Source organism: Scomber scombrus, chromosome 10, assembly GCF_963691925.1.
Source record: "Scomber scombrus chromosome 10, fScoSco1.1, whole genome shotgun sequence".
Classification (NCBI taxonomy): domain Eukaryota; kingdom Metazoa; phylum Chordata; class Actinopteri; order Scombriformes; family Scombridae; genus Scomber; species Scomber scombrus.
The window spans coordinates 10,428,392-10,456,066 of record NC_084979.1 but is presented as its reverse complement, the minus strand read 5'-3'; the positions used below and the strand labels follow the sequence as shown (position 1 = coordinate 10,456,066).

The 27,675-nt window shown below is 38.8% G+C and overlaps 2 protein-coding genes across 2 annotated transcripts in view; both read right to left on the bottom strand.

The window, feature by feature from the left end:
* The window catches only part of mgll (monoglyceride lipase), a 31,017-nt gene extending 6,897 nt beyond the window's left edge, over nt 1-24,120 (bottom strand). The window contains exons 1-4 of the mRNA XM_062427628.1: nt 24,033-24,120; nt 21,982-22,117; nt 8,696-8,802; nt 4,155-4,291 (exon numbers count right to left, since the gene is read on the bottom strand). Of these exons, the coding sequence (XP_062283612.1) occupies nt 4,155-4,291; nt 8,696-8,802; nt 21,982-22,109 (372 nt within the window). The 5' untranslated portion in view covers nt 22,110-22,117; nt 24,033-24,120. The remainder of the gene's footprint in view (nt 1-4,154; nt 4,292-8,695; nt 8,803-21,981; nt 22,118-24,032) is intronic.
* A 2,679-nt stretch (nt 24,121-26,799) lies between these two features.
* The window catches only part of LOC133987906 (solute carrier family 26 member 6), an 18,456-nt gene continuing 17,580 nt past the window's right edge, over nt 26,800-27,675 (bottom strand). The window contains exon 20 of the mRNA XM_062427390.1: nt 26,800-27,508. Coding sequence (XP_062283374.1) covers nt 27,485-27,508 — 24 coding nt within the window. The 3' untranslated portion in view covers nt 26,800-27,484. The remainder of the gene's footprint in view (nt 27,509-27,675) is intronic.

Below are 27,675 nucleotides of genomic sequence, written 5' to 3'. Positions count from 1 at the left end.
CTGTAAAACGGTTCCAATGCTTGAATTACTGCGTAACCAAGTAAGACACCAGAGAAAACTATGAGACAGTCAGTGTGGTGTATCTGATACAGAAATGCAGATTATGTCATGTATTTTTTCAATTCAAATTATTTCACACTCAGCCATGTTTAAGTGTTTTGTGAGAACCGTGACTCTTTTCTTTGAATCTTGAAATTACCACTTAAACATTCCACATCAGCCTGCAGTGCTTTCTAAATTATACCTCTTATATAATTATTCACTTAATACAAGTAGAAAATGACGAAGCGTGAACAGTCATCCTTGTGGCTCTGTGAGGCCCAGCGGTGCTTTGAGCTGACCTGAGCATGTTAAAATCATCACGATGACCGTGCTAATGTTTAGCAGTTATAATGTTTACTATGTATTGTATCTTGCTTAGCATGTTTTGCTAACATTTATTAACTGGCTAATTAGCAGAGAGTGCCCCTCATATACTGTACATTACATATATGAAATCTTTCAAATAATCAACAAATCTTTTTTAAATGTGGTCAAACTAACTCATAGCAGTGGTGCAGGTGATGTATGAGGAGAGGGACATCTTTCTTTATGTCACTGTTAACAGTGACGGAGTACGGTCTCCTCAGGATGTTATCATTGGAGCAGCATGTCTGCACATACTGTAGAATCCACAGGTGGTTTCCATTGTTTTGTAGTTTTTGCGTCACCCCGGTCCCGTTAAAAAGAGATTTATACAAACGGAGAAGCAGAGGAACAGGCTTATAGAAACAGGATGAGGAGTCACAACACTGGGAAACTGGGAAATGAAGCCTGCAAAAACATAGCAACAGAGCTCAAACTCCAGGTCTGGTGTTTATTTATTTCGAAGGAAAGGCGAGGACAGGAAAGGAAATCAAATGAATTAGAAACGACAGGAAATGCTCAGAGTAACTAGGACGAAATGAGACAAAAGGAAGAAAATTATTTCTTTTTTAAAAAAGTAAAACAAATGGAAAAAAGAAAACAGAAATTGGTGAAGAAAAAGAGAAGACGGGAAATGAAAACATGATGGAAGTACACAGAAGTATGTGATGAAGTGACACAGATGGAGGATGGACAGAAAAAACTAGAAATGAGGGAAGAGGGAATAAGAAGAAGATGGGGGGAAATGAGGAAGGGAAGGAAGTGCCAGCTTGACTTGATCCAGCTCTGCTATAATATTTACAGTCTCTGATCAGTAAACACACATTCAGTCTTGATCTCACAGTTTAATTTACACAGAACTATTTGCGTCTAGGATTGTTTTGAACTCTCGTGCTTTATATAAATATACAGTGCTGCTGCATAAAAGGTTTGCAAAAACAGACTCATGAATTAAATGGAGTGTTGTTTAAAGCATTGAAAAGCCCAACTGACGGCACTGAATATGACTTCATGAACAAGGGGAAGCTGTTAATGTAAAACACTCAGCCAAAAAGCTCCAGTCTCTTAGTATGAAATAATATTTGGTTAAAGCCAGCGGCTGAGGATAGAAAAAACGTTTTTAATCATGATGGCAAACAGATTCAAATGCAGGGTCTTTTCACAAACCATTAAACAATGTGATCTATCCAATAATAAGCACCTGTGGTTTTTCTCACTTTATAATATGTCATCAGTTCTACAGTTACATATGATGACACCGTCATTTATTAAACAAAATGGGTTTCTCAAGGCCATTAGGTCTGAAAATACAAGTGTTAGTGAGTCATGAAAAAGGTTTCTCCCATGACAATAATCCATCAGATCTGCAGTAAAATGGTGGAGCTCAGTAGATTAGAACAGGGTCCGTTTTGGTTACTTTCACATATTTTACAAGGACGTTTGTTTGTGGAGGCAGAAGCTTGATTTTTATTTGAAAATGCTATAAAGCATTAATTAATTATTTATTTACAATATTAAATCCATAAGTTACAACTTTATAAAGTATGCCATAATAGAAAGTGCTAATAAAGGTTACCTTGAAGTCAAACACAGTGTCTCTAGAGGATTCAGTCTGTAAAAATGTCTACTCATGTACTATTGCTGTCAACGTTTCCTTAAAAGTATTTTTTCCTTATAAAAATACTCTGCTTTTAGTAATAATTTGTGTCTGATTTGCTTTTTCCACAAAAAAAAGTTAAATTACCTGCACATACTTAGAATTTCTTAACAGTACATATACTCCTTTATGAATATGTAATTATCCCACATCATTCATTATGCAGAGACACAAAAACACATTTTTGAGTGGAAGGGGACTTTAACAAGCAAATATTGTATATGTTGTTGTTTTTATTCAAACAGTGTGTATCTCATTTTTCCACAAAGCTCTTCATATCTGCTGTACAACCCTTTTTTCTGTTGAATCCAACATGCTCAATAAATACCTGCTGTGCTGCGAGATAACAAGAGTGCAGGCTTCACATAGAAAAACAGTTCAGTTGATGAATTTGCGTTCCTCCTCTCTGTTCTCTGCTTGAAACAAGTCTACATGCTGTGAAAAGTCTAAAAACTGCATGTTTGGGTTTGGCCTGAAATGTGTTTGACTTACACAGGTGATGCTGACTGCAGCCTGTTCTGACACATATTGTTTGTTTCACGTTTTGTGACAGTGAAGTCAGTTTCTATCGTATATGACACAACATGTTGCACTCTGGATAAAGCTGCATGCATACAAAAACATGTGTGTGTCCTGCATGAATACAGCACCTGCAGAGAGCACCATGTTCATCCAGCAGAAACAAGTTGACTCGACCTACAAACACTGGCTAATCATTCATTATATAACTAATCGCTACTCTTTGTGTTGTGTTAGCTGTACTGAGAGTTAGTGGGTCACAGAGCACAACAGTGAGAGGCTGTAGTGTTGAATGCAGCTCTGTGAGAAACTGAATAAACGGATCACTTAAAATAGTTCCCGTGCTGCCCCTGAAGCTTTTTGTGTCCAGGCGTCATTTCATTTCTGTCAATGTGTGTCCCAAGGTTTCACAAAACCCAATTTATAACTGCACTGAATTTTACAACCAATTTAACTTCCAAAAGGGTTGTTTTATTAGGAGGATTTGTTGTTCAAACAGCTTTTTTAACAATTTAGCTCATGAACGTTTCTCATTCTCTAAAATGGCTATTTAATAATTCATAAAATATTCTAATCGTTTCGCATACTATGTTAAAATACTGGTCTACTGTACAAAGCAGTGTGCTGCACACTAAATATCACATACGGTCAATACCACAGTAAATGAATGAAAATAATTAATAATCTCATGGATAAAGAAAAAGCAGAAAGAACACTAACTGCTTCACTCGTCATATTTTAATACTTGTGGGAAGGCTAAAATTTTGATGGACTTTTAATGACATGACTATTTTCTCCTTAAGAAATTAAAGAAATGGAGTGTAAAAGTGAATAACAGCATGCAGTCATTGGCACAGAAGGTCAGTGATCTGATTTCTGGACTGGATGGGCAAAGCGAGCACACTCCCAACACATACTGTACATTCATTGGCCTTGAGCAGGTCACTGAACCTGAAACTGCTCTGTTGGAGGTTTTTCAGCTACCAGAAGCAGCTGCAGCAGCAAGCTGCGGAGAATGTGTGTCACCGTGTGAAAGGGAAGCAAGAGCAAACTTAAAACGACTTCCCTGAAAATGTTTTCCTCCAGATGAGAAGTGGAATTTTTCGATCATTCAGAAGTAATGTGTTCAACAAGGGTGTCAAAGTATTTCCCTGCACTGGAAAGAGAGTCCCTGATAGTATAAAAACTGTATAATACTACTGTTCTACTGTTTATCAAGTTGTGAACGACACATTCAGGTTTTTCATGGCGGACTGTTATGGGACATAAAACCACTTGAAAGCATCACACTAAAAAAGGAGTGTGTGCCATAGCTTTTATTTGAATGTTACATTGTAGTTTTTTTTTCATTCCTGCGCCCTTTAAAGTGATGCAGCTGTCTCGCTCAGTGTGTCAAGCACATTGTACGAGGAGCACATTATGTAATTTCACACCAAACAAAACGGGCGGACAAACAGAGAGTGTCACTACCTTCAGAGTTATTATTTGAAATACTGTTTTATGATTAAAACAGTCAATATTAACAAAATACTGTGTGGATTACTCCAGGTGCTGAAACAGATTATGGTCCTACCATTGAGTGACCCACGATGAAGACAGGCAGGTCAGGGTGGCGGGACTTCATCAGGTCAATGTGCTGCAAGGAGTCTCTGATGTAAACCTGAAAGTCCTTGATGTTCATCCTGTCTCCTTCACTCTGACCATGGCCAACTGTGGACGCAAAAAAAGGAAGAAGAAGAGGAGCGGTGTGAGAAAACTACTTGTTCAGCTGCAGCCACCTAAAAGAAAACAATAAAAGCATTCTCCGCCAAGTTAGCTCTCCTATCTACTCCAACCCTTGAGTGAAAAATGGATCACTTCTTTTTCACAAGGTGTACTTACTTTGCAGACTCTAGGCTAACAAATATAACACCCAAAACAGTAGGAAGAACGAAACTAGCTGTGTTACAAAACAGAAAAACAACATGACAACAAAAACGTAGACAAGAACAAGTTTTCTTAAAGCTGAGCTCCTGATGGATATTGTTTTACAATATTTGGCTGTATTACAAAAAACATTCTTATGTCTTTGTTTTTTGTTTTTTGCTGCTTTGCCTTGAGCATAAGAGACATTAACTATTCATTTCTCTCCCAGTGGAAATGATTTTCAAACGTGAAATACAAACAGATGCATCCTTTATCTTTTATCCAAAAAGAGAAAAAAGGTAGGGGCTTAAAGAGGGGATGAGTAGACAGACAGTGAAAGTGATGAGCATGACTAAAAGGAAAAACTGGCGGATAAGGTGAATAAGGATGAATGGTGAGGGATAATGGGGAGAAATGTGACGGGGGTGATAAGAGAGAGAAGGGAAGGGGGAGACTGAAGGATCAATGGAGAAACACAAACGGGAGGAAGGAGGGAAAATAGGAGAGAGCAGGTAAGTCTTTGGTGAGAAAAACGAGAAAAAAGGAGGGAGATAAGCCTGGATGAGCCTGGCACGAGGAAGAAGAGAGGGATGGAGGACCACAACAGGAGAAAGTAAGAGAAAATAGGATGAAAAGAAGAAGAATGAGGGGGAGAAAAAAAAGAAAATGAGAAAGCAAAGTTGAGACAGAAGAAAAAACGGAAAATTAATCTGATTGACAGAATAAGAGGAGAAAAGTATGTATGTGTGTATGCGTACATATATTGTGTGTGTGTTTGAGTGTTCTCCACAAGCTCTCTGCAGCAGTGGCTGAGAGGTGAGGCGGGTTGCCATGGCGACCATCGAACCAATAACACCAGTGTGCTCCTAAACATTCGCGGCAAGTGCAGCTCACACCTTCCGTGTGTACGTGTGTATTTATCAATATATAGTATGTGTATATATGAGAATATCTTCATCCAATATGTCACGCGATTATCAGGGAGTGGAGATAAATGTCCAATCATAACAGCAGTGAGTGATGGAGGACTGCAAACTTCAGATCGATGCACACCATTTCCTTACCATGTCAATTTAATGACCTCACACTCCACTGAATGCACATCTTTTGTTATTCACACACACACACACACACACACACACATGCACACACACACACATAGTCATTCAGATAAGTGACACACACACACACACAAGCAGAACACAGATCTGCTGCTGTGTGTTTTGATGAGCTGCAGCAGGTGAAAACCAGCCCTGACATAATTTTTTCTATCTAGTTCATTGGATAATTTTTTTTAGGGTTAATGATTACAAAGCTGACAGTAAACATGCAAAGTCTATCAATGTTTAAATGTTTAAAACCCAGGAGACTCCTCTTTTCTGCTGCAGGATTAAGATGGATTGTGGGTGATATTACATACAGGTGGACCATGACATTAAATTGCATGTGAGTGACAGCAAATAGAAGAAGGTACATGATAAATTTCACTGAAGTCATAACCAGAACAGTGTAGTATAAGATCTAAGAAAATCTGAAGGTGTTTTTTGGGGGTATCTGAAGTGATGATGAAGAATTATAGTTGGGCAGCAATTATTTCCATGATTGATTACTCTCTACATAATGTTTTGATTGATTGATTGATTGTTTAGCAGAAAATTGTGATAAAATCCACATTGCAATTTCCTCAAGCCCACAATGACATCTTCAAATTTCTTATTTTGTCTGAGGAACAGTCTAAAGACCCCTTTAATATTCAATTAATAATATTTATATTAATAAATAAATTAAATAATTGACAAATCTTTATATTTGAGAATCTAAAACTAGAAATGTGTTTGTCATTTTTGTTTAATAAATGTCTCATTATCAAACTGTTGTTGATGAATTTACTGTAGACAGACATTAATTACAGTAACTGACTGTTTCAGCTATAAATGGATGTTTTTGTGAATCTTGACTAGATCTGCACCACACACACTTCAGACGTGTGGAGTCACTGCCACAGGAGTCTCTTATGTGGTCATATGGTATTTTTGTAATATTACTGCAAATTGAGTGACTGATGTACAAAAAGTGATGGTATAAATAAACTCAAACCAAAATGAACATTTTCCTTGTGATGACCTCTTGGGGAAGCTACTCTAATCCAGTCAGAGTTGTAGTGGAAAATAATACTTGCTGAGACTGATGAACTCAGACTTTTTAAGCACTGATCTACTTAAATGTCAGAATTCCTTTATTTTCCTGTAATGGGATGAAGAGACAAACATTACTTAAGATTCACAAACAGCATTAGGCAGGTAAGGTCTACTGCTCTGCCTCTCACATATTAACCTACTATGAATATTTCTCCATTGCGTGATCGTAAAATAATGTCAGTATTCGTGGATAAATAGCAGAAGCTGTTTTTCATCAAGTCTCTTATCAAGTTGACAATCAGTTCTTCTCTATAAACTCTCATTTTTGTTTTAATAATACTGAAAAAAGAGACTGAAAAAGAGATGTATCAGTGTACATTCTGAGTGCTGCACACATTTTCAGTATTCCATAAAATGAAAATATAATTTGTGTGTGTCAGCAGGAAGTTTTGTTTTTGGCCACTATGCCACATTTGGAGGTTGTTCTGCACATAATGTTGACTGGTTAATAAATACAGTGTGTGCCAGATGGGTGAAACTTCCGGTCTGTGTAGGGTGCAAATGAAAAAGCCCTGAAAGTCGTATAATAAGAAAAAAATACATTAGAGACAGAAGAAAGTGTGATAGAAAAAGAATAAGCGAAAGATCTCACCCACTGAAGCGTATCAGAAGCTGCCCAGGGCGATGTGTGTGTGTTACATTTGAGAGAGTGATGAATAACTATCATCTACAGGGACTCGCTCCAGTTCAGTATTTTCCATTTAACAGTGTGACATTTTACTCGGAGTCACTGAACAAACTGCTCCTGTGTGAGCAGCCTCACAACATCATTCACTCTCTTCTCTGCAAGCTCTGTTAGCTCTCTATTGAGATCTCTCCCTCTGTAAATATTTCCAAATTTGCAGTTGAGACTTTGTTTCTTTGTCTTCTCCTCTTCTCTCTCTCTCCTTGTTGGTGTGTAGAAGAGTTTATTGAACACACAGTCTGTTCTTTTCCTGCTGCACAGTCACATTACTGCCCAGTACATCAACAGAGTGAGGCCTCTGAGCCACTGGCACTGGAACAGGGGGAACGAGGCTTAGTCTTCCCACTTTCAGGTCTTGTGGTAACATCTAAGGCAAGTATCGAGGTCACAGCGATAATGTCTAAGCCTACTCTGAGATGATGGACCTTTAAATCTAATCATAATCAGAACACTAAATACAACATTGGGCTGACTGATATGCTGATGAACCTGCAGCCTCTGAGAAGTGCCGCTCTAGTGCTCCATTAAATCACCTGAAATGAACACCAGGCTTCTGCAAAATAACCACACACACCTCTACGCAAATCAGACTGGTCGGTTATCACTCCATATTCTACCTTTATCCAACTTTCTGTTCAACAAAAGTAACTCATGTGCTAACACTGTTGTGTAACATTAATGAAAGAACTATAACAAACAACACCTAATTACTATCTACTAACAAAATAACTATTTTTTTCTATTACTTTCCATTTTACTTCCATTACTTTCTCATTTTATGTTCAAAGCACGTTGCTGGGAAAAACTGGAAGCAGTGAAGCATGATCAGGTTTTGTAAATTGTATTAACTGATACACTGAGACACTGTATGATATTGGAGCTATACAATTAAACTTGACTTAATGTGACCTTGAGAGAGATACTGAGCCTGCTCACGGTTATTCATCCTGGTCTTTAGAATCAGCTGAAAGCCTAACTGTGTGACTGGTTTGTCTCTGCTCTGAGCTCAGAACCAGCAGGAGAGAGTTTCACTGAAACTGGAACAGAGCCAGAAGTGTCACTTTGCAAACACAATGTTTTCTTTGACAGTGTGGCAGAACAATAGAGAAATGTTCTAGCCCAATCGAACGAGCTTAGTTCACTCAAAAATTAATGAAGATTGTTATCAGCGAGAGAGGTGGGAGTGAAGAGTTTTCTTTGAAGATATGCACAAGCTATTGAGTATGTGAGCTGCTGATTAACATGAGTGTAGGTGTTCTTCAGAACAGTAGGTGTAAATGTATGCATGAATTAAAGTAGTGTAACATGAGTGTGTTTGTGACTCACCGTGGTCGTGTGCAAATACCAGCAAGGACAGTTCCTTCAGTCTCTGTGCGATCTCATCGTACGGCCCACAATGCTCCCCAGCCCCATGAGCAATGAACACCAGAGCCCTGAGAGGAGAGGAAGAGACAAAAGCATTCATAAAGTTAGACCTGCACTTGGCCTCTTTCACTCTGTATATCTTTTACTGACAGACACACACACACACACACACACACACACACACACACACACACACACACACACACACACACACACACACACACACACACACACACACACACACACACACACACACTTTTCAGACTATGGTCACTTTTGGGGACATTACATAGACTTACATTCATTTTATAGAGACTTATCCTAACCCTCACCATCACCACAGCTTACCGAATCCTAACCTGAACTACTGACCCAAAAGTCAGCCTTTTCCCAATTGGGGACACAGCTATTGTCCCAAAATTAGATATGCCATCTCCAATTCACTGGCTTGAGGTGTGAAATTTGTCCCCAAAAGTAGTCTATTACAGACCAGACACACACACACACACACACACACACACACACACACACACACACACACACACACACACACACACACACACACACACACACAAACACACACACACACACACACACACACACACAAACAAACAGCAAATGTTTGCATTTTTCTTCATGGGAATGTTGTGCATCTTTGCTCAACAAACTATTTTGGTTGAAGTAAATCTTGCACATTTCTTTCCCTCAGCGCAGGGACTTTGTTTGGACGTGAAAGAAACAAGGATGGGGGCTGGGAGACGGAGGTGGAGAGAGGAGCTTAAAGCAGAAATGTTTGTGAACATCCAATGTGAACATAATCTGAAAATGCCTCACTGTCTGCAGTTTAAGCTGTTTTCGAGTTTTTTGTGTGTGCATTTATGTTCAACAAGTAAAACATACAGTATCTGTACATTACTGCTTTTCTTCAACTGCATGTGTGTTTATGTGTGAGGAATGAGATAAAGAGAAAGGGTGGTAGAAAAAAAAGTAGATTGGCAGAAAAAGGCAGGGAAGGAGCGCAAGACAGTCTGTGTTTTCAGAGATAGCAGTTATCATCCATCTGTCGGTCTATCTGCCTCATCACATCCCTGCTCACCTGACTCAAAACAGACATTGAGGGAATCCAGTAAAACACAAAATGACCGTGAATACACAGAACATCCCTGGCATTCCTGCTCTCTTTTCATGGAATATTCAATTATCTGACTCATGGAAATTATGGTTTGGTTTATCTAAAATACTGAGCACAAAGATATAAAAATATTTCTTCAGAACAGCAGCAGTTAAGTTTCCATTAAAATGTTTTTTTTTTTTAAGTGATTCATAATATATTCACTTAAGTGGGCTGCATGGAAATAAACACTTCTGATTGAGTATCTTAAACTTTTCCTGCTGGTTTAAGGCGGAAGCATTTTGTTGATGAGGAAATTATGCAGCAAAATGTGCTGGGAATTCATTTCTCAGATAAATAGCATGGTGTGGCTTTTTTTTCCGGGGGCTGGGTTTCCTGACGTAGAGTAGCTGTGTTTTTGTGTTTCATCGCCCAATTTTTGTTTGCCTCAACCCTGCTGACAGAGACGTACTGTACCAATTTTGTACTTGCAAACATCTGAATGTTTGCAGATGATTTTTAGATTTTCAATGTTTTTTTGAGTGTCTTGACTATCTCCTCCGAGGTTAAGTAAAAGCAGTCTTTATGCAGCATTACGAAACAGATATGGATATTTTAAGCTCATCATATCGTATTTTTTAATGTTATATAATGTTTGTTACAGATCAGTCATCATCGGATTTGGTTACATTACTATTACTACCAGATACTTTTGTAGATACAATGCTATGATAAGGATTCGTATTGCAATCATGATAATATAAGTGATAGGCTACAAGTTAAGACTTTATTGATCCCCAGAAGGGAAATTTACAAGTTACAACATTCCAAGAATTGGGTTCTTTCTTTCAATTTATGATGACAGCCAGGTTGGCCACTTGGACAATTAAGTCTTTGTCTGCCGTTACCTTAAGACACCTAAACAAATGAGACTGTTGATTTGTCACACATTTCTTATAATTTCATAGACAAAGCTAAAACCAGCAAGTGTCAGAAGTAGTCTTTTTTTAGTAGATTACATAAGTAGATTTATGTAAAGGCTAACAGAATAATCTCTTGTTAATTTCACCTATTAAATCCACGTACAGAAATTAGCAAAGCATTTATGGTTGTATGATGGAAAATGTGAGTTTAACTTCTTAGTTCCTCAGAAAGAAGTACCTTTTGCATTAGGGTTTAATGCAAAAGGTTCAAAACCAGCTCCGAGACAAGGTTTTTTAAGGTTTTGCCTTTTCTATCAGTGCATATTAAGCAGTGGAGAAGCTCTGAAACACTCCAGTGTTCTTTCTCTAAGTAGCTGCAGTGCTGAGAAGCCTGTGAGAGATTCAATCAGCAGCAGCAGACAATTTGCCCCAATGTATTGAGCAACACAGGAAAAGAACAAAGTGAAACAGGCAGAAAGTGAGTGCATGGAGGGTGTGGGAGGGTGCGGGGAGGGCGGGTAAGGATGAGCAGAATAACAGTAGCTGTTCACCAGGTTCATTAGCGAATTACTCTGATTTCATTCACTCTCTTCCTCCTTATAGAAAGCCATCGCCTCAGGCTCAGACTTCCTCTGCACTTGTTGGCAATGGCACAGATCAAGTGTGTGTGTGTGCATGCATGTGCATGTGTGTGCTACAGTACAGTGTGTGTGTGAATGGCTGTCTTTGTATGGGTATAATAGTTTTTAACACACATGCCGAGGGGCAGCAGGAGATTAATGGGGCTAATCTGGGTTCATTGTAGAGACGACTGTACAGTGAACAACAGGCTGCACACTCCGCTGAAAACTGCAGTTGTAATGTGGCATTTGTAATTTGCTATCTTTCCATCCATCTTTATTCTTCTTGCTAATCTCTCGTTCTTCTTGCTCAGTTTTTGCTCCATCTTTCCAACTCTTGTCAAATTTGGTTTTAAATGCCAGTACGTCTGACTTGCCAAAACATCTAGAGAAAAATGACACCAAATGCAATACATCTGGTGACAGCTACCAGTAGGAGATATAAAGTCTGTATTTTTTTTTGAAGGTTTCAAGGACTTAATTACCCAGAAATCGCATATTAATAGATGTCTGCATTCATTCAGCTACAGGCATCTACAGACCAGTGACAACATTCAGGCATCAACAGTGTGTTGGCTCAGCCGTGCAAAGCCGGCCCACTATTTCCACTTTACTAAAAATGGTCTGGTAAGGCTCCAAAGGTATTTGGACTTGAAGTGTTACTTCAATAGGCTATGACATTTTGACACTTTCCCCCTTTACTTAGACGTCAATATGAACTCTTCCTTTACTTGATTGGACAAATGCACTACTCCCTTGGAGACAGCTCCGTAAAAAGGCATTTTAATATAGCAGCTATGAAAATGTCAAATGTCTTTTAAACACTCCACTGAAATCTGTTGCTTCAGGCTACAAACAAGCCATGCTGTTGCAGTATCTTGAACACCAACTCATTTGAATAATTGCTCACAAGTTTCAAAAGGTTAAAGAGTTTGTGAGTGACATCATCATTTGCAACACTTTCCCCACTTCCATGACTGGCTTGGCTTCTTGCTGTCAGACTCAGTTGTTTCCTAGTGTATGTTTTCTAGACTAAATTCTTGTAGAGCTGGTTAAGTGAGGCTGACACTAGCTTCCATTTGAAGGCAAAGAGGCTTTGTGCAGTAAAAGACGTACAAATATCCCAACACCTTCGAAAAAGTGTCTTTGCCTGTATATTGTGCAGAAATGCTGTATACAGGACTGCAACTAATGATTATTTTAAGTATTGATCAATCTTTGGGCTATTCTTTTGATTGATCAAGCGATTGTTTAGTCTGTACATATTTAAAAAATGTCCATCATACTTTTCCAAATCCCAAGGTGGCATCTTAAAATGACTTTTTTCCAACTCACAGTCCAAAAACCAGAAATCTAATAACTGAAAATTTGAGCAATTACCAAAGTGAATTTTTTTTTGTTGATCTGCTAGTTTTAGCATAAGATATATTCTGCTTAAACAAAATAGGAAGTGGGAGCAGCTACACAGCTAATCTTCTCTTACCCTCAAAGGCTAACTTTGTGTTATTACTTGCATGATTATCCTCCGTTAAAAAATGTATTGACTATTTTGTGCATTCTGCTAAAGCACTTAAACTCCAGTAAGAAAAGAGGCTTTCCATCTCTCTTTCTCATTATCTTTATTCCCTATGCCCATCTTTATCTCTCATCTCTCATGGGAACTAGAGACCCACTTGTCTCCCACACCGTTTCAGTTGCTGGAACAACATGGCTTATGACCAGCCTTATTAAAACACTGAGAGAGAGAGAGAGAGAGAGAGCAAGAGGGAGAGTTTAGTTCTCCCTCTGGCTTTGCTCTGAGCTATTCTAAACAACCACAGCCCCAAAACAAAGCCAAAACCCTAATCCCCCTTAATGCCAAGCTGACTGGCTACTCAAAGATTATTTAGGAACTCACAAACCTGCCAACTGCTTTCAGTTATGCACCTTAAACTGGGTATTTTACATTAGGTTCGACATTTTAAGCATTCAGCTAATGCTCACAGGAACAACCTGGCATGACAGATACAATCACCAGAGGTACAAGCAAACAATGGTGTGGAATGTAAAGATATAACAGAAAATAGCCTGGAAGCTAAGGTGGGCTAGTTCTCCAAAAGAAAAAAAAACATGTGTATCCACAATTAAAGTCCCTCTAAAGTGTAACTATGTTAACCATAATTTAACAAATGAAATGATATTTTGGTAGCTAAGAGCTCAGCAGTAGTAGAATTATCCATCCAGTGAGTAAATTCACATCTAGAAAAGATTTAAAACAGTAATCATGTTTACATGGTTTCTTTAACTTTCTAATACAGCTACTTAATTCTCAAAATACATGTTTGTCTAGTCACCAAAAAAGAGACAATTATGTTATACCTAACGTATCTTGCTATGTGTGTTGTATGTCTTAACTATCTTTATACCAGCATCTGAAACGTGTACGTTTTTGAGAAGGAGCATGCTACAATAGCTAAGCATGTAGCATTCGGCAACACCCTGACGAAGCAACAAGCAGCAATCTACATCTTGAAGTGTCTGGTGAACGCAGCATCACGACTCTGCTGGCATGTAAAGGCAGCATGACAGCAGGAAAAGCACAGTTATGAATTATAAAGTGAATGAAGGCTGAATTCTATTTAGCTGCTTCAGTTTCAGGGTCCTGGTGTTGTGCATGCTAGCTCACTGTCACACTGTCATGGCTCACTGGGACACTTGATTAAAACAGAGCCATCGTTAATGTTATTAGTAACACCTGTGCTTTTCCTGCTTCGTCAAGTTAAATATGTCCGCTATAAATAAGGCTTATAACAACCCCAGACCCCAGGTTTAACCAGGCTGAATAACTGAAAACACCTGTGTGTTCCTCCTGATTAACTACTGTGCGGTTCTCTGGATATACATAAACACTAACACAGTGTTACATTGGTTATAAAAATAGTTCACTCAAAGCCACATCAAACTTTCAACTGTTTACTAAAATGTTGACATTTAAATCTGTTAAATGTTCAATGTTTAATATAATATATATAAACTGTAGTGTGTAATTAACACTGGTGGTCAGATTAGAATGACCGAACACTGGCCTGTTAATCTGATTAATAGACTTAGACTGCTTACGTGAATCTTACGTGTATCACTGTACAAGTGAGCTTAGGAGAAAAAGAACCACAAATTGCTGAGCTTTCTTTGAAGAGCTGCCCAAAAGATGTGATTTACAGTTTGTGTGTGCACGTTTGTATGTGTGTACGAGACCACATCAGTGATGTTAAGTGCTGCTGACTCAGTCAATATACAGTTATAGGGGTATAAAAATATAGAGGCAAAGATGAAAGGAAAAGAGAAGAGAAGAAAGAGAGGAGAGAGGAAACGGGACATCAGTGGCTTTTGAAAAGCCAAATTTAGGAACTGTTTAAGACTTTAAAACCAACATTTAAGAAACATCATGACCAGCTTGCTGAATTTCAAAATGCATGACGACAGCAGAGAAGTGGAAGTACAGCATCTGTACTTCCAAATAAATACATATTTTTAGGATATACAGTAATGCATATTGCACTGCTCCATGTAATTGTGTTTAGTATTAACAATGAAATTGGACATGAAAGATTGATTGCACTCTTTGCATTCCACTTAATTCACATTTCAATCCTGTTTAACACCCTCCTTGTTTTTTCTCTTACCTTCTATTTTTTGATTGTTATGAAATACTATTGCACACCAACACAATAAACTTACTTGGAAATAAGTCTGATCTGGCTCTGATATGACAAACAGGAACAAAGTGACACATAGAAAACGAGATGTAGTCCAATAGAAGGAGGAAGTGCAGCAAACCGGTAGGGCAAAAGAAAGCAAGAAATGGGGGAGTTGTTAAAGAAAGTGTAAGAGTGTGTGCCGTGCAGAAAAGAACCTCACAAGAGAAAGGCAGAAGAAACTGCTGTGTGGAGAGAATTGGAGGCAGACAGGCAGCAGGCAGCCACAGCAGGAAAGTTTCCTCCAGTGATTTACAAAGGCTTAACTGATGAGAAACAGTGTTGAAAATATTTCAGTGTCCAGTGAAAGGCCTCCGTGAAACTCAGTTAATCTAAAATACAAAGAGCAGGTTTCTTTCTTCTTTGCAAAATGCAGTCTCAATACATTGGAGCTCAAGGACATTTAATTTATGATGCAACTGCCAAACAAATTATGACACTCATCTGACATCTGTTGTGAAACATTTAACAGGCAACTCAATGTTGGAGTACTTCTGACAGCAGTCACGTGAACAAGTATTAATGTAAAGCAGGTTTTATACTTCCCTGATAGTTCACACTTATCATGCAATGCAAAACTGAACTGAGAGGAACAGTGTGTTGACTCAGTTTACATGTCGTCACGAACCCATTGTTCACTTTCTTCAGTGGACAGAATGCAAATGACATACATTCAAACTTTCTACTGGCATACAGAGAAAACACATGAATCTGTAGTGTTTTTGGCCTCTTTTAATCTTCTAATGCTTTTTAGTAATTGCGTATTTCAGGAACATATTTCAAGAAAGTTAATACGGCTATTATCTTTCCTTCTTTTAAATCCAACTTTTTTGCACATTTTCTTCCTTTGTAGCTTTGTATGTTCTGTATTTTACTTCCATCTATCTTATTACCACTTATAGTACTGTTACAACATACCACCTTTCACATTGGCATCATCAAATCTACTTGAATATATCGTCATATTTGACACATCTGTTCAGCAGAAGAAATCAGTTTAATTAATGGAAATCATAAAGAATTATTTACACTCCCATTTGCACAAACCATGTCCTAGCTTATTCCAGACTGTTGCTGGTGCAGGAATATAAATGTATTGTTAAAATATTAATCGTTCACTGTGAATACGAGCAGAAAATTAAAAGCTGACTCTGAAACAGTTCTTCTTTATCTCTTTTTCATATTAACTAACAGTAAGTGGTTACAGCTGGCACCTTGAATCACCTACTCAATGAATTTTATGGAAATAAGTGGCCCCAATATTTTATGCGCAGCATTACTCAGCCAAAATATCCCCTGCGGCACAATCATGAAGGAAGCCATTATAAGCTTTTATCATTGCAAAGTATCCTCCACTGACAAGCCTAAAAGTGGCAGCAAGCAGCAGGGAAATTAAATAGTCTGACAGCAGAAGCACGATCAGGAAAGGAAAACTCATCCAGACACCATCAGCAAATACACCGATAACAGCATGACCCATTTACACAAGCTGTGTGTGTTTATGACTGTCAGCTGTGTACAAATGTTCTTTATTTAAACACAGGTATGGCTGGTTCGCTGGTCCTCATGTGGGTTCAAAGCCCCAGTTCTGTCAATCATTGTTGCTGCCCTTCTCCTGCATCCCTCCACCCCCGGCACCTTTCACCTACTTCCTGGTTATAGTGAAAGAGGGGGGCGGGGGGACGTCTGTGACCTTTGACCCCTATCTCATTGTCATCCCGCCAGAATATATTTATAATAAAGATGGTGATGTATGAGCACATTTTTGCAAGTTTTACTGCTGTATGAAAAAAGTAAATAATGTAAAAAATGCTGCTATCTTTGACATCTTCAATCTACATATGGCAGATTTCTATAAAGGAGTAACATTTACCAGGCAACAGAAATAGTTTCCTTATCTGCCAACAATTTCATGCTCATTCTATAAAAACCCTGTAATACATGAAAACTGTTGAGTCTATATACATATTCAAATTTCAAGTTAAAAATTTCCAGTTTCACAGTTATTAAAATTCTACTTTTGAAAGAGGATGAAAGGAGACCTCTGATGCATCTTAGGCCTAAACTGTCCAAAAAGTGAGTTTAGCAACACAATTCAATACAGGGAAGGTTGTGCCAATGTTTTTGCACTCTCAATATATCAGTTATTCAAGCTAAGTTCACACAGTGCCCTCTGTTGATGTCATCACTGTCCTTGTAAGACATTTAGACTTACGCCCTGTCGATATTTGTCCTAAATAATCGTCTTTGTTAGTACAGCTACAGCACAAAGTACGCCACTGAGTTGTTTTTTAAAATCCATCAACCTGCTGTTAATGCACTGTTTTCTCATCTATATATAATCAGATTTTGAATATTATGTAACAGTTAATTAACAGCAGAAAAGTGGCCCTCATGGTCTTTGGGAAGTTTTGATTCACCAGCTACAGATTTATTGATTCCCAAATTACTTTTTTTCCTCTTTCTTTTGTATTTACAGTTTACTATTAAACCAAAGATACATGTTTTCTGAAATAATATTGGATAGCTGACAGTTGGATTTCTGTTAAAATAATTGACAGAGCAAAAAAACTAGCTGACTGTTGGTACTTCCCTGCACAGTAACCATGAACCACAGTCATCCACCCCCCTGGCATTTTTTACACAAAGGTCAGACAGAACATGGGTGGTGTATTTTCCATCCGCTCAGCGTGGGATTTATCATTAACTGGTCTGCTTAATTTCCGCTTTGTACTGAACAAACATCTTGTGCAACAAACTGTTTGGCCTACTGGTGAAGACTGTTGAGTCAATAAATATAGACCTGCTCCAACGGCTGCCAATCACCATGGATACAGCACATCACATGACACCTTTAGCTGTGTTGATGATGATGGCATGTTATGGCGAGGAAGAAGTAGAAGTACAAAAAGTGGAAGAGGAAGAAACTAGTAGAAAATAGCAGCAATGATAATGTATTTGCCAGACTGTTAAATATTTAAAAAAAATACACATCATTGAGAGTTGCAGACTTTTTTAAATCCTTACTAACCACATCACTTACAACCTATAGCAATAACCACTTACAACCAAAGACACTTTGTTATGATACATTATCATAACAAAATACATTCAATCCATAACTATACATCACTGCAAAGCTTTTTGGTTTTGGCTACGGGACTGCTGTTTGAATAAACTGCCAAACCGCAAATCTCTTCTCTGAAGTTTTCTTTGATTGTCAAAGCTTATCAATGCAGCAGCTGCTACTCTACTGGTTCATGTGACATTATCACAAAAAATAAAAAGATAAAAGCTCTTAATAGAAGCTGTTTTCAGAAACAACCTAAAAATCTATTAATATTTCCATCAATTAGAGCATTTGAGAGATGTAGTGCTAAGAACTTGTATTTCTTGTAACATCTATTCCTAACAATGACAATAACCATGTTTAAACCTAAATACTTCTATTATACGCTTCTGGCTAAGCTGCATCTACAGTGCAAAGCCCAAGACTTTATGAATTTGGTCCTGACACGCTGTGTCACGTTGTGTTGAATTACTAATCTGACTCCTGCAGTGAGTGGGTAGCTGTAAGTCTGGAGGCTCCATCCAACCAGAACACTGAAAACTCTTACTGCGAAACATGCAAATATCAGACAATTTGTGTTGAAACAGGGAGGTGTGTTTCTTTCTATGGTTAAGTGTAGGCTGTATGATAGACAACAGGCTGGAGTGTCTCCTTAAGTCACACTTTCTCAGCAGTTTTACAGTCTGATAACATCCTGTGTGTATTTTAAATGTTGCATTAAATGCTTCAGATGGCAATAATTAGTCAACATGTAACACAAAGATGACAGCATATTAAGACCAATACATCGGTTTTGGAATGTACTGTTCTGATATTGGCTTTCAGCTCTGTGCAGTTGGTTTGCAGCTCCCCCACTGATATGTTGGAGTTGCGGGTGTGATTTTGCAAAATAGCTTCTGTTTCACCAGCTTATAAAACCTCCAATAAAGCTACCTCAGGAGCTGCTAGCTCAGCTTAAAGAATGTCATTAGTCTGGGTTTCAGTGGGTCCTGTGAAAGAGTAACTGCAGTGGTATGTATACAAACACATTTTCAAGTAAACAGCATACACAAAATATCTGACATCAGCAGCACTAATACATAAATATCATATCAGCTTTTAACAACCTATTTAGGTCGAGCAATATAAACATCACAATACACAGCGTTTCAAAGACTCTTGCATGCCTGCACGCATTTTTAGCATGGTCACTGGCTGGCCGTCAGTCAGAAAGCTCTTATATAAGCCATGCAAAGCCTCAGCTCTAAAACAGTTCCAACACAGAGGGATAAGAAGCTATATTAAGCCTCCAGTGTTTCAGCCTTTTATACATTCAAAAGCATGTTTTGCAGAGGGATAGAGCTGTTCTGGTAATACATTCGCTATTTTTGTGTTTGGTTTATTGATGCTATTGGCAGGAATGATAGGAAACACTTTTAGAGTTTGTTATGATCAAATGCAGAGCTATCACACACATTCAATCCAACCTACTAACACAAAAACAACACTTCAAGGTTTACTTCTCACATGTATGTATGTATACAAGCACTTGCATGTACAAATACAGAATAAATCAAGGATGACTAGAGAATACACACAAGCACACACACGTAAACACGTTATTGCAAACTATGGTCTATGGTTTATAGAGTAGTTACCCCACAGAGCCACAGACACTGTGTCAGTTAATAAGTCACTACTAAGCCTTAGTATGTGTGTCATATCATGACTCCAGATGTTTCGTGGGTCTCTGTTTCAGTCACATCTCCGTGTTCATACATCTCACACAGCATGCAACTATGTTGTTTGTAATCGGGTCTAAAGTGTGACATCTGTGTTCTGTTTCATACCCTGCCACAGCCACATGTGTGCCGAGGGCAGGGAGGACATAGCAAGGGGCCTCCAACGGGAGACTGTGGAAAATACCGCTATTAAACGTGTCAGAAGTGGCTTTTTATTTACAGACTGGATGCTGCGTGTGACTTGTTTTTTTGCCAGGAGACAGCTCTGTCACACCAGAATGCCTGATGAGTCATGATCTCAGGACATTGTGCAAATGAACTATGATGATGTTTGCTGGGGTTTAGAAAGTAATCAGAGAACAACCTCAAAAACAAAAATATTTATGGCTAAGAGGAGACAGATGCTGAAATTACATAGCAAGTGTTGTATCGTCCTAACAAACCATACTGCCCCCACGATCCTGACCAACACCCACTATGATTATTACTGGTCATATTATTATTACTAAAGATCTCTATGTGGAACTTGCATTGTGCTGTGCTCTCTCGACATCCCCCTCTCCTCTCTCCCCAACCGGTCAAGGTTGTGTTGAAAGAGAAAGCAGAAGCACCCAGAGCCCATTTCTGCTCGAGGTTTCTTCCTGTTAAAGGGTAGTTTTTCCTTGCCTCTTTAACCAAGTGTTTGCTTGTGGGGGAATGCTGAGAAATGTACAGTCTAGACCTGCTCTGTGTAAAGAGTGGCCTGAGATAACTTGTTGTGGTTTCTGTTTGTGGTTTTGTTTGATTATTGTTTTCCTGGTTGCTCTGCAAACAGAGTCAAACACACAAAATTATGCTAAGTCTACTTTTTCACTGCAGCACAGACCGCAGAAACATACTGTAGCCTACAGAGGAGCCCCTCTGTGGTACATGTGTGTCCTGGATGGAACATATTAAGATTTGTATAAACTGGGGCCTGAACCAGGGCCAAAGTGTCCACTATTGTTACCCCCCTTCTTAGTTAAAAAGCTAATCAAAAGTTCTCAGTAGTGGAGTATCAAGAGCATCTCAAACTTAATTGAAATTGACTTTTTATGACAATGACAATGAGTCTGATATGATAACTGTTTTGTGGGATGAACTGCTCCCGGGTCTGTTTTTTAATGGGGTCATGGCCCAATATGAGACACTGGTGCATCTGGTCGGCCACTGAGGAGATTAACATAATTATGTTTTTAACGATCTTAGTTCACAGAATGAGACTTAACTGTCCAGACTTACCAGAGACTTATTTCATTTGGTTTTTATGTTTTTTATCAACCTTTTGATGTATTTGTGTCATATATGATGAAACAAACCGATTAGTTAAATAAGGAGTCAGGCCCAGGACCTTAACATGATTTATGATAAGCTCCCTGGATGTGAGGATGATGTATTGTTATGAACATGGACCAAAGCCATTGTTCTACATCTGGATTTATTACTGTTGGGTTACGGAGTTGCAGACCTACCACAGTAAGCTACATCAGTCAGTGTACCCCTCATCATGAGTCCCCCCATGTTAAGATTAAGATAAAAAATATCTATTAAAATATCAAACTTCCTGGTATTGTTTTTACTGTGACAATATAGAGGAGAGAATGAGTTATGATTGGAGAGTTGTTTGACCAGTTGCAGAGCTGATATGACTCCTGGGCGGCTGTTTAAAAAAGTGAATAAGTGTGAATTTGTGCACACTGGTGTTGACTCTGAATATCAGCACTGGCAGTTTTGCAATTAAGTCAGGATATGAGCCAATGATACACTTTTCACACACACGCGCACACACACACATGCTTAAACATTAAGATGCAGGGCCCCATAAGAAACGAAGTTGTCATGTGACTCCAGGACTGAAATCAACCATGTGATTGGGATTACTAAACAATCATTTTAAATAGCACTTTATAGCCTAAATTATAAAAACCCATCTGCTCCCTCTTTGGTTACATACACACAGACACATACATACACACACGCACGCAGAGGGTGAGCTGAGAGTGAAAGAAACATTTTTTCCGCTATTTTCCCCGCTCGGTTCTCCACTGACCTTGGTGCATCTTTGGGCTCCCAGTAGCGGCAGAACAGGTGCAGTCCGTCGGCGTTGACGATGTGCTGTAGGTCGGTGTAAGGGACTCCCTGCGGGCTCTGCCGCGGAGCAGCGCTTGGCTCGGGCATGGAGGAGTCTGCAAAAGAAACACGGAGCAGCGATAACAACACATCGCTGCCGTAGAGGTAGCAGCTGAAGCCGGCGACGAGCAGGCAGGTGCCGGTGGTTAGTGCGTTCATAGCTTATTGAGGTTGTTTGTTTATGGTTAGGTTATGTAGTTGAGGATATGCCGGCCCGGACCTAATGCTGAGCTGCTGCTGCACACACACACACACACACACACACACACACACACACACACACACACACACACACACACACACACACACACACACACACACACACACACACACACACACAAGCAATGTTGTCAGAGCGGTGTTACGTCACGAGACCATATGCTGTTTTCAACAAGGTCTCTCTCTCTCTCTCTCTCTCTCTCTCTCCCTCTTGAATTCAAATTTGCTTTATTGGCATGACCAGTGGCTTGTAGCCTATGAGGAACAATAAACAACAACAAATGGTTTGCGCATTATAACCGACACTAACTGCACAGCCATTAAAGAAAATCATGTTTTTGCAATGTAGATCGTGACAAATTAAAAAAATATGATGTAAAATAAAAAATAAAAAATAAAAAACAAATGATGATGATATAACGTTTAACAATCAAATAAAAATAATAGTTTTTAAAAATATATATTCCAATCATCAACACTCGCACGCGCAAATGTATTCTCGCGCGCACACCTGTGCAGACAGCATGCAAACACTGAGCTGATGAATATTATTATTATTTAAAATACCTGTCCCTCCAGTTCGTTACACTTCTGCCCCCCCCCCCCCCCCCCCCCCCCCAACTCTCTCTCTCTTTCTCTCATCAGGTCCGACAGGATCCTGATGCAATGTATCTAAATAGTGTCAATGGTATGTGCAGCATTACAAAGAAGGTGAAAGTGTGTGTGTGTGTGTGTGTGTGTGTGTGTGTGTGTGTGTGTGTGTGTGTGTGTGTGTGTGTGTGTGTGTGTGTGTGTGTGTGTGTGTGTAACGCTGATAGTAAAAATAGCCCCGGTGTGAAGCAGTTTCCTGAGAAATATGATCGGGTTTCGTCTTTCAGGTTTAGTGACCTGACACCTTGTAAGCTTAATGCTAATTGATCATTGATGAGTAAACTGTGCCTGCACGTCGGTGATCATTACGGAAAAGCTTGATCGCGCTTCTTCCTTGAAACATCCTACCTATCTAATGTCATTTCAAACATCATTTACAGCATGTTGACCAACAAAAGCAACCCGCAAATAAAAAGGCTGGTTCTTAATTGATTTTTTTACCTTCTCTGTACCTTCTCTGTAGCCAATTCTGCACTGTGAATTATGGCTCATTTCAGCTGCATATGAAAGCTGAATCATTACAGAGAACATGAATAACTCTGAATGACACTGAATCATTCGCATCCTCACACATGGAAATAATTATCACTAAACTTGTGCATGGATCAGAGGAATCTGCCCCAATGTCACGTGTGTGTCCCCCTTTTGTTTTCATCTTAGCTGCAGTCATACCTTTGCAGGACTTGAACATCACCGCCTTCATGCATGGACAGAACTGGACAACAGGCTGATACTAATCACTTAATGCTTCCGTTTACAGAATAAGAGCAACGCCATAGACAACAAGTGTCTCTAATTAAACTGATGCAGGATGAACCGATTGCTCCGGTTTGACCACTGTTATCGATGCAAGTGCCTGTACTTGTGGAAAACGCGCTATAACACAGTAACACCATCATCAGGGTCTGTGGGTTTTATGAAAACTGATGAATGGAGGAAGATGAGTGAAGATGCTTCATGCATTTGCAAATATGACAGCAAAACAGTAAGTTATATTCCAAAAACCAAAAGCTACAACAGTGTTACTGCCTACTGATGAAACTGAGTCCCTACACGAGTATCTTATCAGTCTTATAGGAACATCATAGAGATGTAACCAACCTGCGCAGGAGCGTCTGCGGGGAAGTTTCAGCTTCTTCTCGGACTCTCCGCTTCCACTGTTGTTCTCAGTCTGCTTTCTGAGCCTCTGCTTTCGCCACCGACCAAGACAAGAGTGCAGTCAGCGACGTTTGGTGAGAAACTAAATAAGTGTTCACACACTAACTCACACACCCTCTGTCTTGCACACACCCCTGGTCTCTCTCTCTCTCTCTCTCTCTCTCTCTCTCTCTCTCTCTCTCTCTCTCTCTCTCTCTCTCTCTCTCTCTCTCTCTCTCTCTCTCTCTCTCTCTCTCACCACACATTGCACGTTTCCCCAGGGGCGGAGATACAGCTCCTCTCTCGCCCCTGTTGTTGAGCCTCATTTACTGTAAAGAGAGAAAAAAAAACAGCATGGTTGAGTCCACATGTTTCGTATTTCTTATAGCCTGTCCAGACCTATTTTTTAATTAAAGGCATGCTGTGTAGATCAGTATCTCTCTCTTTATTTAAAGCTTCCACCAGATGACACTCATTTAAAATAAACGACAAAATATGTCATTGTTCTGCATAACGCCCTCATGTTTTCTGATCTAGTCATACTTTCGTGACGTATTGATATTTCCATTACATATTGCCATTACCCAAATACATAGGGTACAGTTTTGTGGTGTTGTACGCTGTAATTATTGATTTTAAAATTCTACCCCAGCAGGAAACTCTATTTCTTACATGAAGTTTGTCTTTATAGGTAACACTTTAATTCATAGGTCAAAATTCCTCCAATGGACTGTTCAACCACTTACCTTCAGGAAAATGGCTGCAGCGCATCTGGACCAAAAAGTATATTGTGTGCTGGTATTTGTTGGTCATTTCCTATCTTTACTAGACTGCTTTATCTGACCCCCACATGTCCAAAGCCCAACAAGAAAAATGTCATCCACTTGATCTGTCACAGTAAAAGAACTTCCTCATTGCAGCTGATTCAGATCTTGCTAACATGTACGATCAACTTGAACTCTCGGCCACATTTGGCACTGTCTGCCATAGCATCCTACTCATACACCCCCTTTTCTTGGTTCCGGTCTTAACTTGCTGATAGAAAGCAATCTGTACAAACAGGGGACACTAAATCCAACTTTGTCAACCAAGGGGTACCCCAAGGCTCTGTCTTCAGACACTGCTTTATATTATCTACTTTCTTTTGAGTCACATAATCAGACACCATGGACTGAGTTATCATTGCTACAATAACTAACAACTTTTTGTTTGTATGTAAAGCGTTATATGAAAGGTGCCTATAAGATTCTTACATATAAGTCAGTCTGGGGTTATTAGTTTAGTAGTTCAAGTTACAGAGAATTTGCTAATACTGTTAGAAATAGTAAAAATGTAGAGAAAACAGTACAGTAATGGTGGAATGTTTATGGCAGATTATATGTTTGAATAAAGACTTTGTTACATCATTAACAATTTTGGAGCTATAGTTTTATAAAACTATTTTTATTCAAAGAGGGCTTTAAAATACTTCCTTAGAGCATGTCCTTTTTTTTTTTTACATAGCTACAAAAGGTTCTTATCAGTGAAACATGAACATCTGAAAAATGTAAACACTGGCTGTTTTGAGTGTTTGAGCTAACAATAAGTTGTCATGTATTTGGAAATATGATTGTCCTGTTTTATTGACTCTGTATGTGAATCCATGGAGATCAGGAGGCTATTTTGTGACATAGAATATAACATTTATTTTCATGAAGGCCTTTACTGGAAAATCAATTTTTTTGTTTCCACTTAATATGATTCACAGTGTTCCCGTCCCAACAATGAGTCATTATGCCTGGTTTTCATTTACAGAGGATTGTTGCGGTTGGGTTAGGGTTTTGTGGTTTAACCTTGGAGATACATTTATTTCCACTTCTCTACAACTTACTGTGCAGACACTTGCTCACAACAAATACAGCATGTCATTTTCTCTAAGAATGCAATAGAAAGTGTGCACGCAAGTGACCAAGACATCTGAAATCAATTGTGGAAAAATGTCATGTCCGGTTGTGTCTTTAAACTGGAAAAATGTTTGTCCTGAATGAATTAAAACAAACTGAAACACAGTTGTCCCAGTTTTTATAGAGAAGGTTCTGTTAAATGAGCTGATGGTGACAGCTGAGCGTCATTTTAAGTTGTATTTAAATAATTTAAAGGCATGAATGCATTTATAATGTGTTTGTGATAGGCAGGAAAGTCTCTCTAGAAATGTCTTTGTTTATGATCAAACAGCAATCTATTGTATCTTTATATTTGCTTACACTGATGCTATGTTTGCTACTGTGTGGGCACCTTATTGGTTTGATTTCCACTGGGGCTTCTTACTTTTACATTACATGTGTCTGAGTCACTATAATCTGTAACATCTGGTAAAGAACTGAAAATGTCCCAGCTCAATACATACACAGAGTCACTGAACTTGTCTGCAGACACATTAAGTGTAGACTGAATGTGAATGAAGCGACCAGTACCAGTGAGACAGGAAATACAGGAGAGGAGAACACACTGCATCCAGATTTGAGGCATCAGTTCCATCAGTGCACACCATTTCAGAGGTACTTGGAGATTTCCTGTGTGCTACCAAATCCTCCTTTGAAAATAAGTGAAATCAAAACTGTGTTTGGACAGGTAATAAACAAGGACAAAGTAAAATACTATTTATTTTTTATGGAAGTACATGAATATTGATATACTGAAATATTCCGTTTTCATAAATACAATATTAATGCACATATTCATTTGTTCTGTGTTAGTGAATAAACAGAAACGTATTAAAATGCTTTAAAGGAAAACTGATTTTACACATCAAAGTCTGTTTAAAGGTTGTTTACAGGTACAACTGCATATGTTAAAGAAAAAGTTGCATAAAGCCTTTTTGCTGCTTCAGAGGAAGCTGTACAAAATCTGATAAATTGCCTGAAGTGATGTCACATGAGTCAGTGTTGTTTAGGACAGACCTTGCTACTGGCATAATATACCTGTCTTTGTACAGCTGAGCAATTCTAGTTGAGCTGCATTGTGGGGGATGTAGGCGGGTTTTGGCAAGCAAGAAAAACGCTTTAAATAAATAAATGAAGATGTCTCTGATTCTGCTTCAACAATTTTGATCCTTTTTTTCTCTCTTAACTGCAAGTGTGCATGTCTGTGTTTACTACATTATTGCTTATATGAGTTATTGCATTGATTTGTATTCTGCTACAGCACAACATATTATGAAGCTCCATATTATTAGTCTGATGTCATTTATTGGCATTCTCTCGTTTCTGGCTGTGTTGATATGGTCATCTGCATTTTGTTTGTTACAGCGTGATTGTGTGTGTCTGTGTTTGTGACAGACTGGAGTCCCAGTTATCTGAAGCTCAGCGGATACAATCCTCAAACCAACAGAGCGTCTGTCACTTCTTCATAATATCTTCCATCATCACTCTCAGGATTTAGAAATGTGTGGCGGTGATGTCCTGTGAAACAGAAGGACAGGAGAGATCAAAACTAAAGCAGAGGAAACAAAGAAAGATACCAAGTGGGATAGAGACAAGAAGAGAAAAAATACCAGCCCGTAACATACAGAATATGTTCCAGATTTTTCTTTTTCTCTCCAGTGCCATGAAGCTCTCAGTTAATGAAG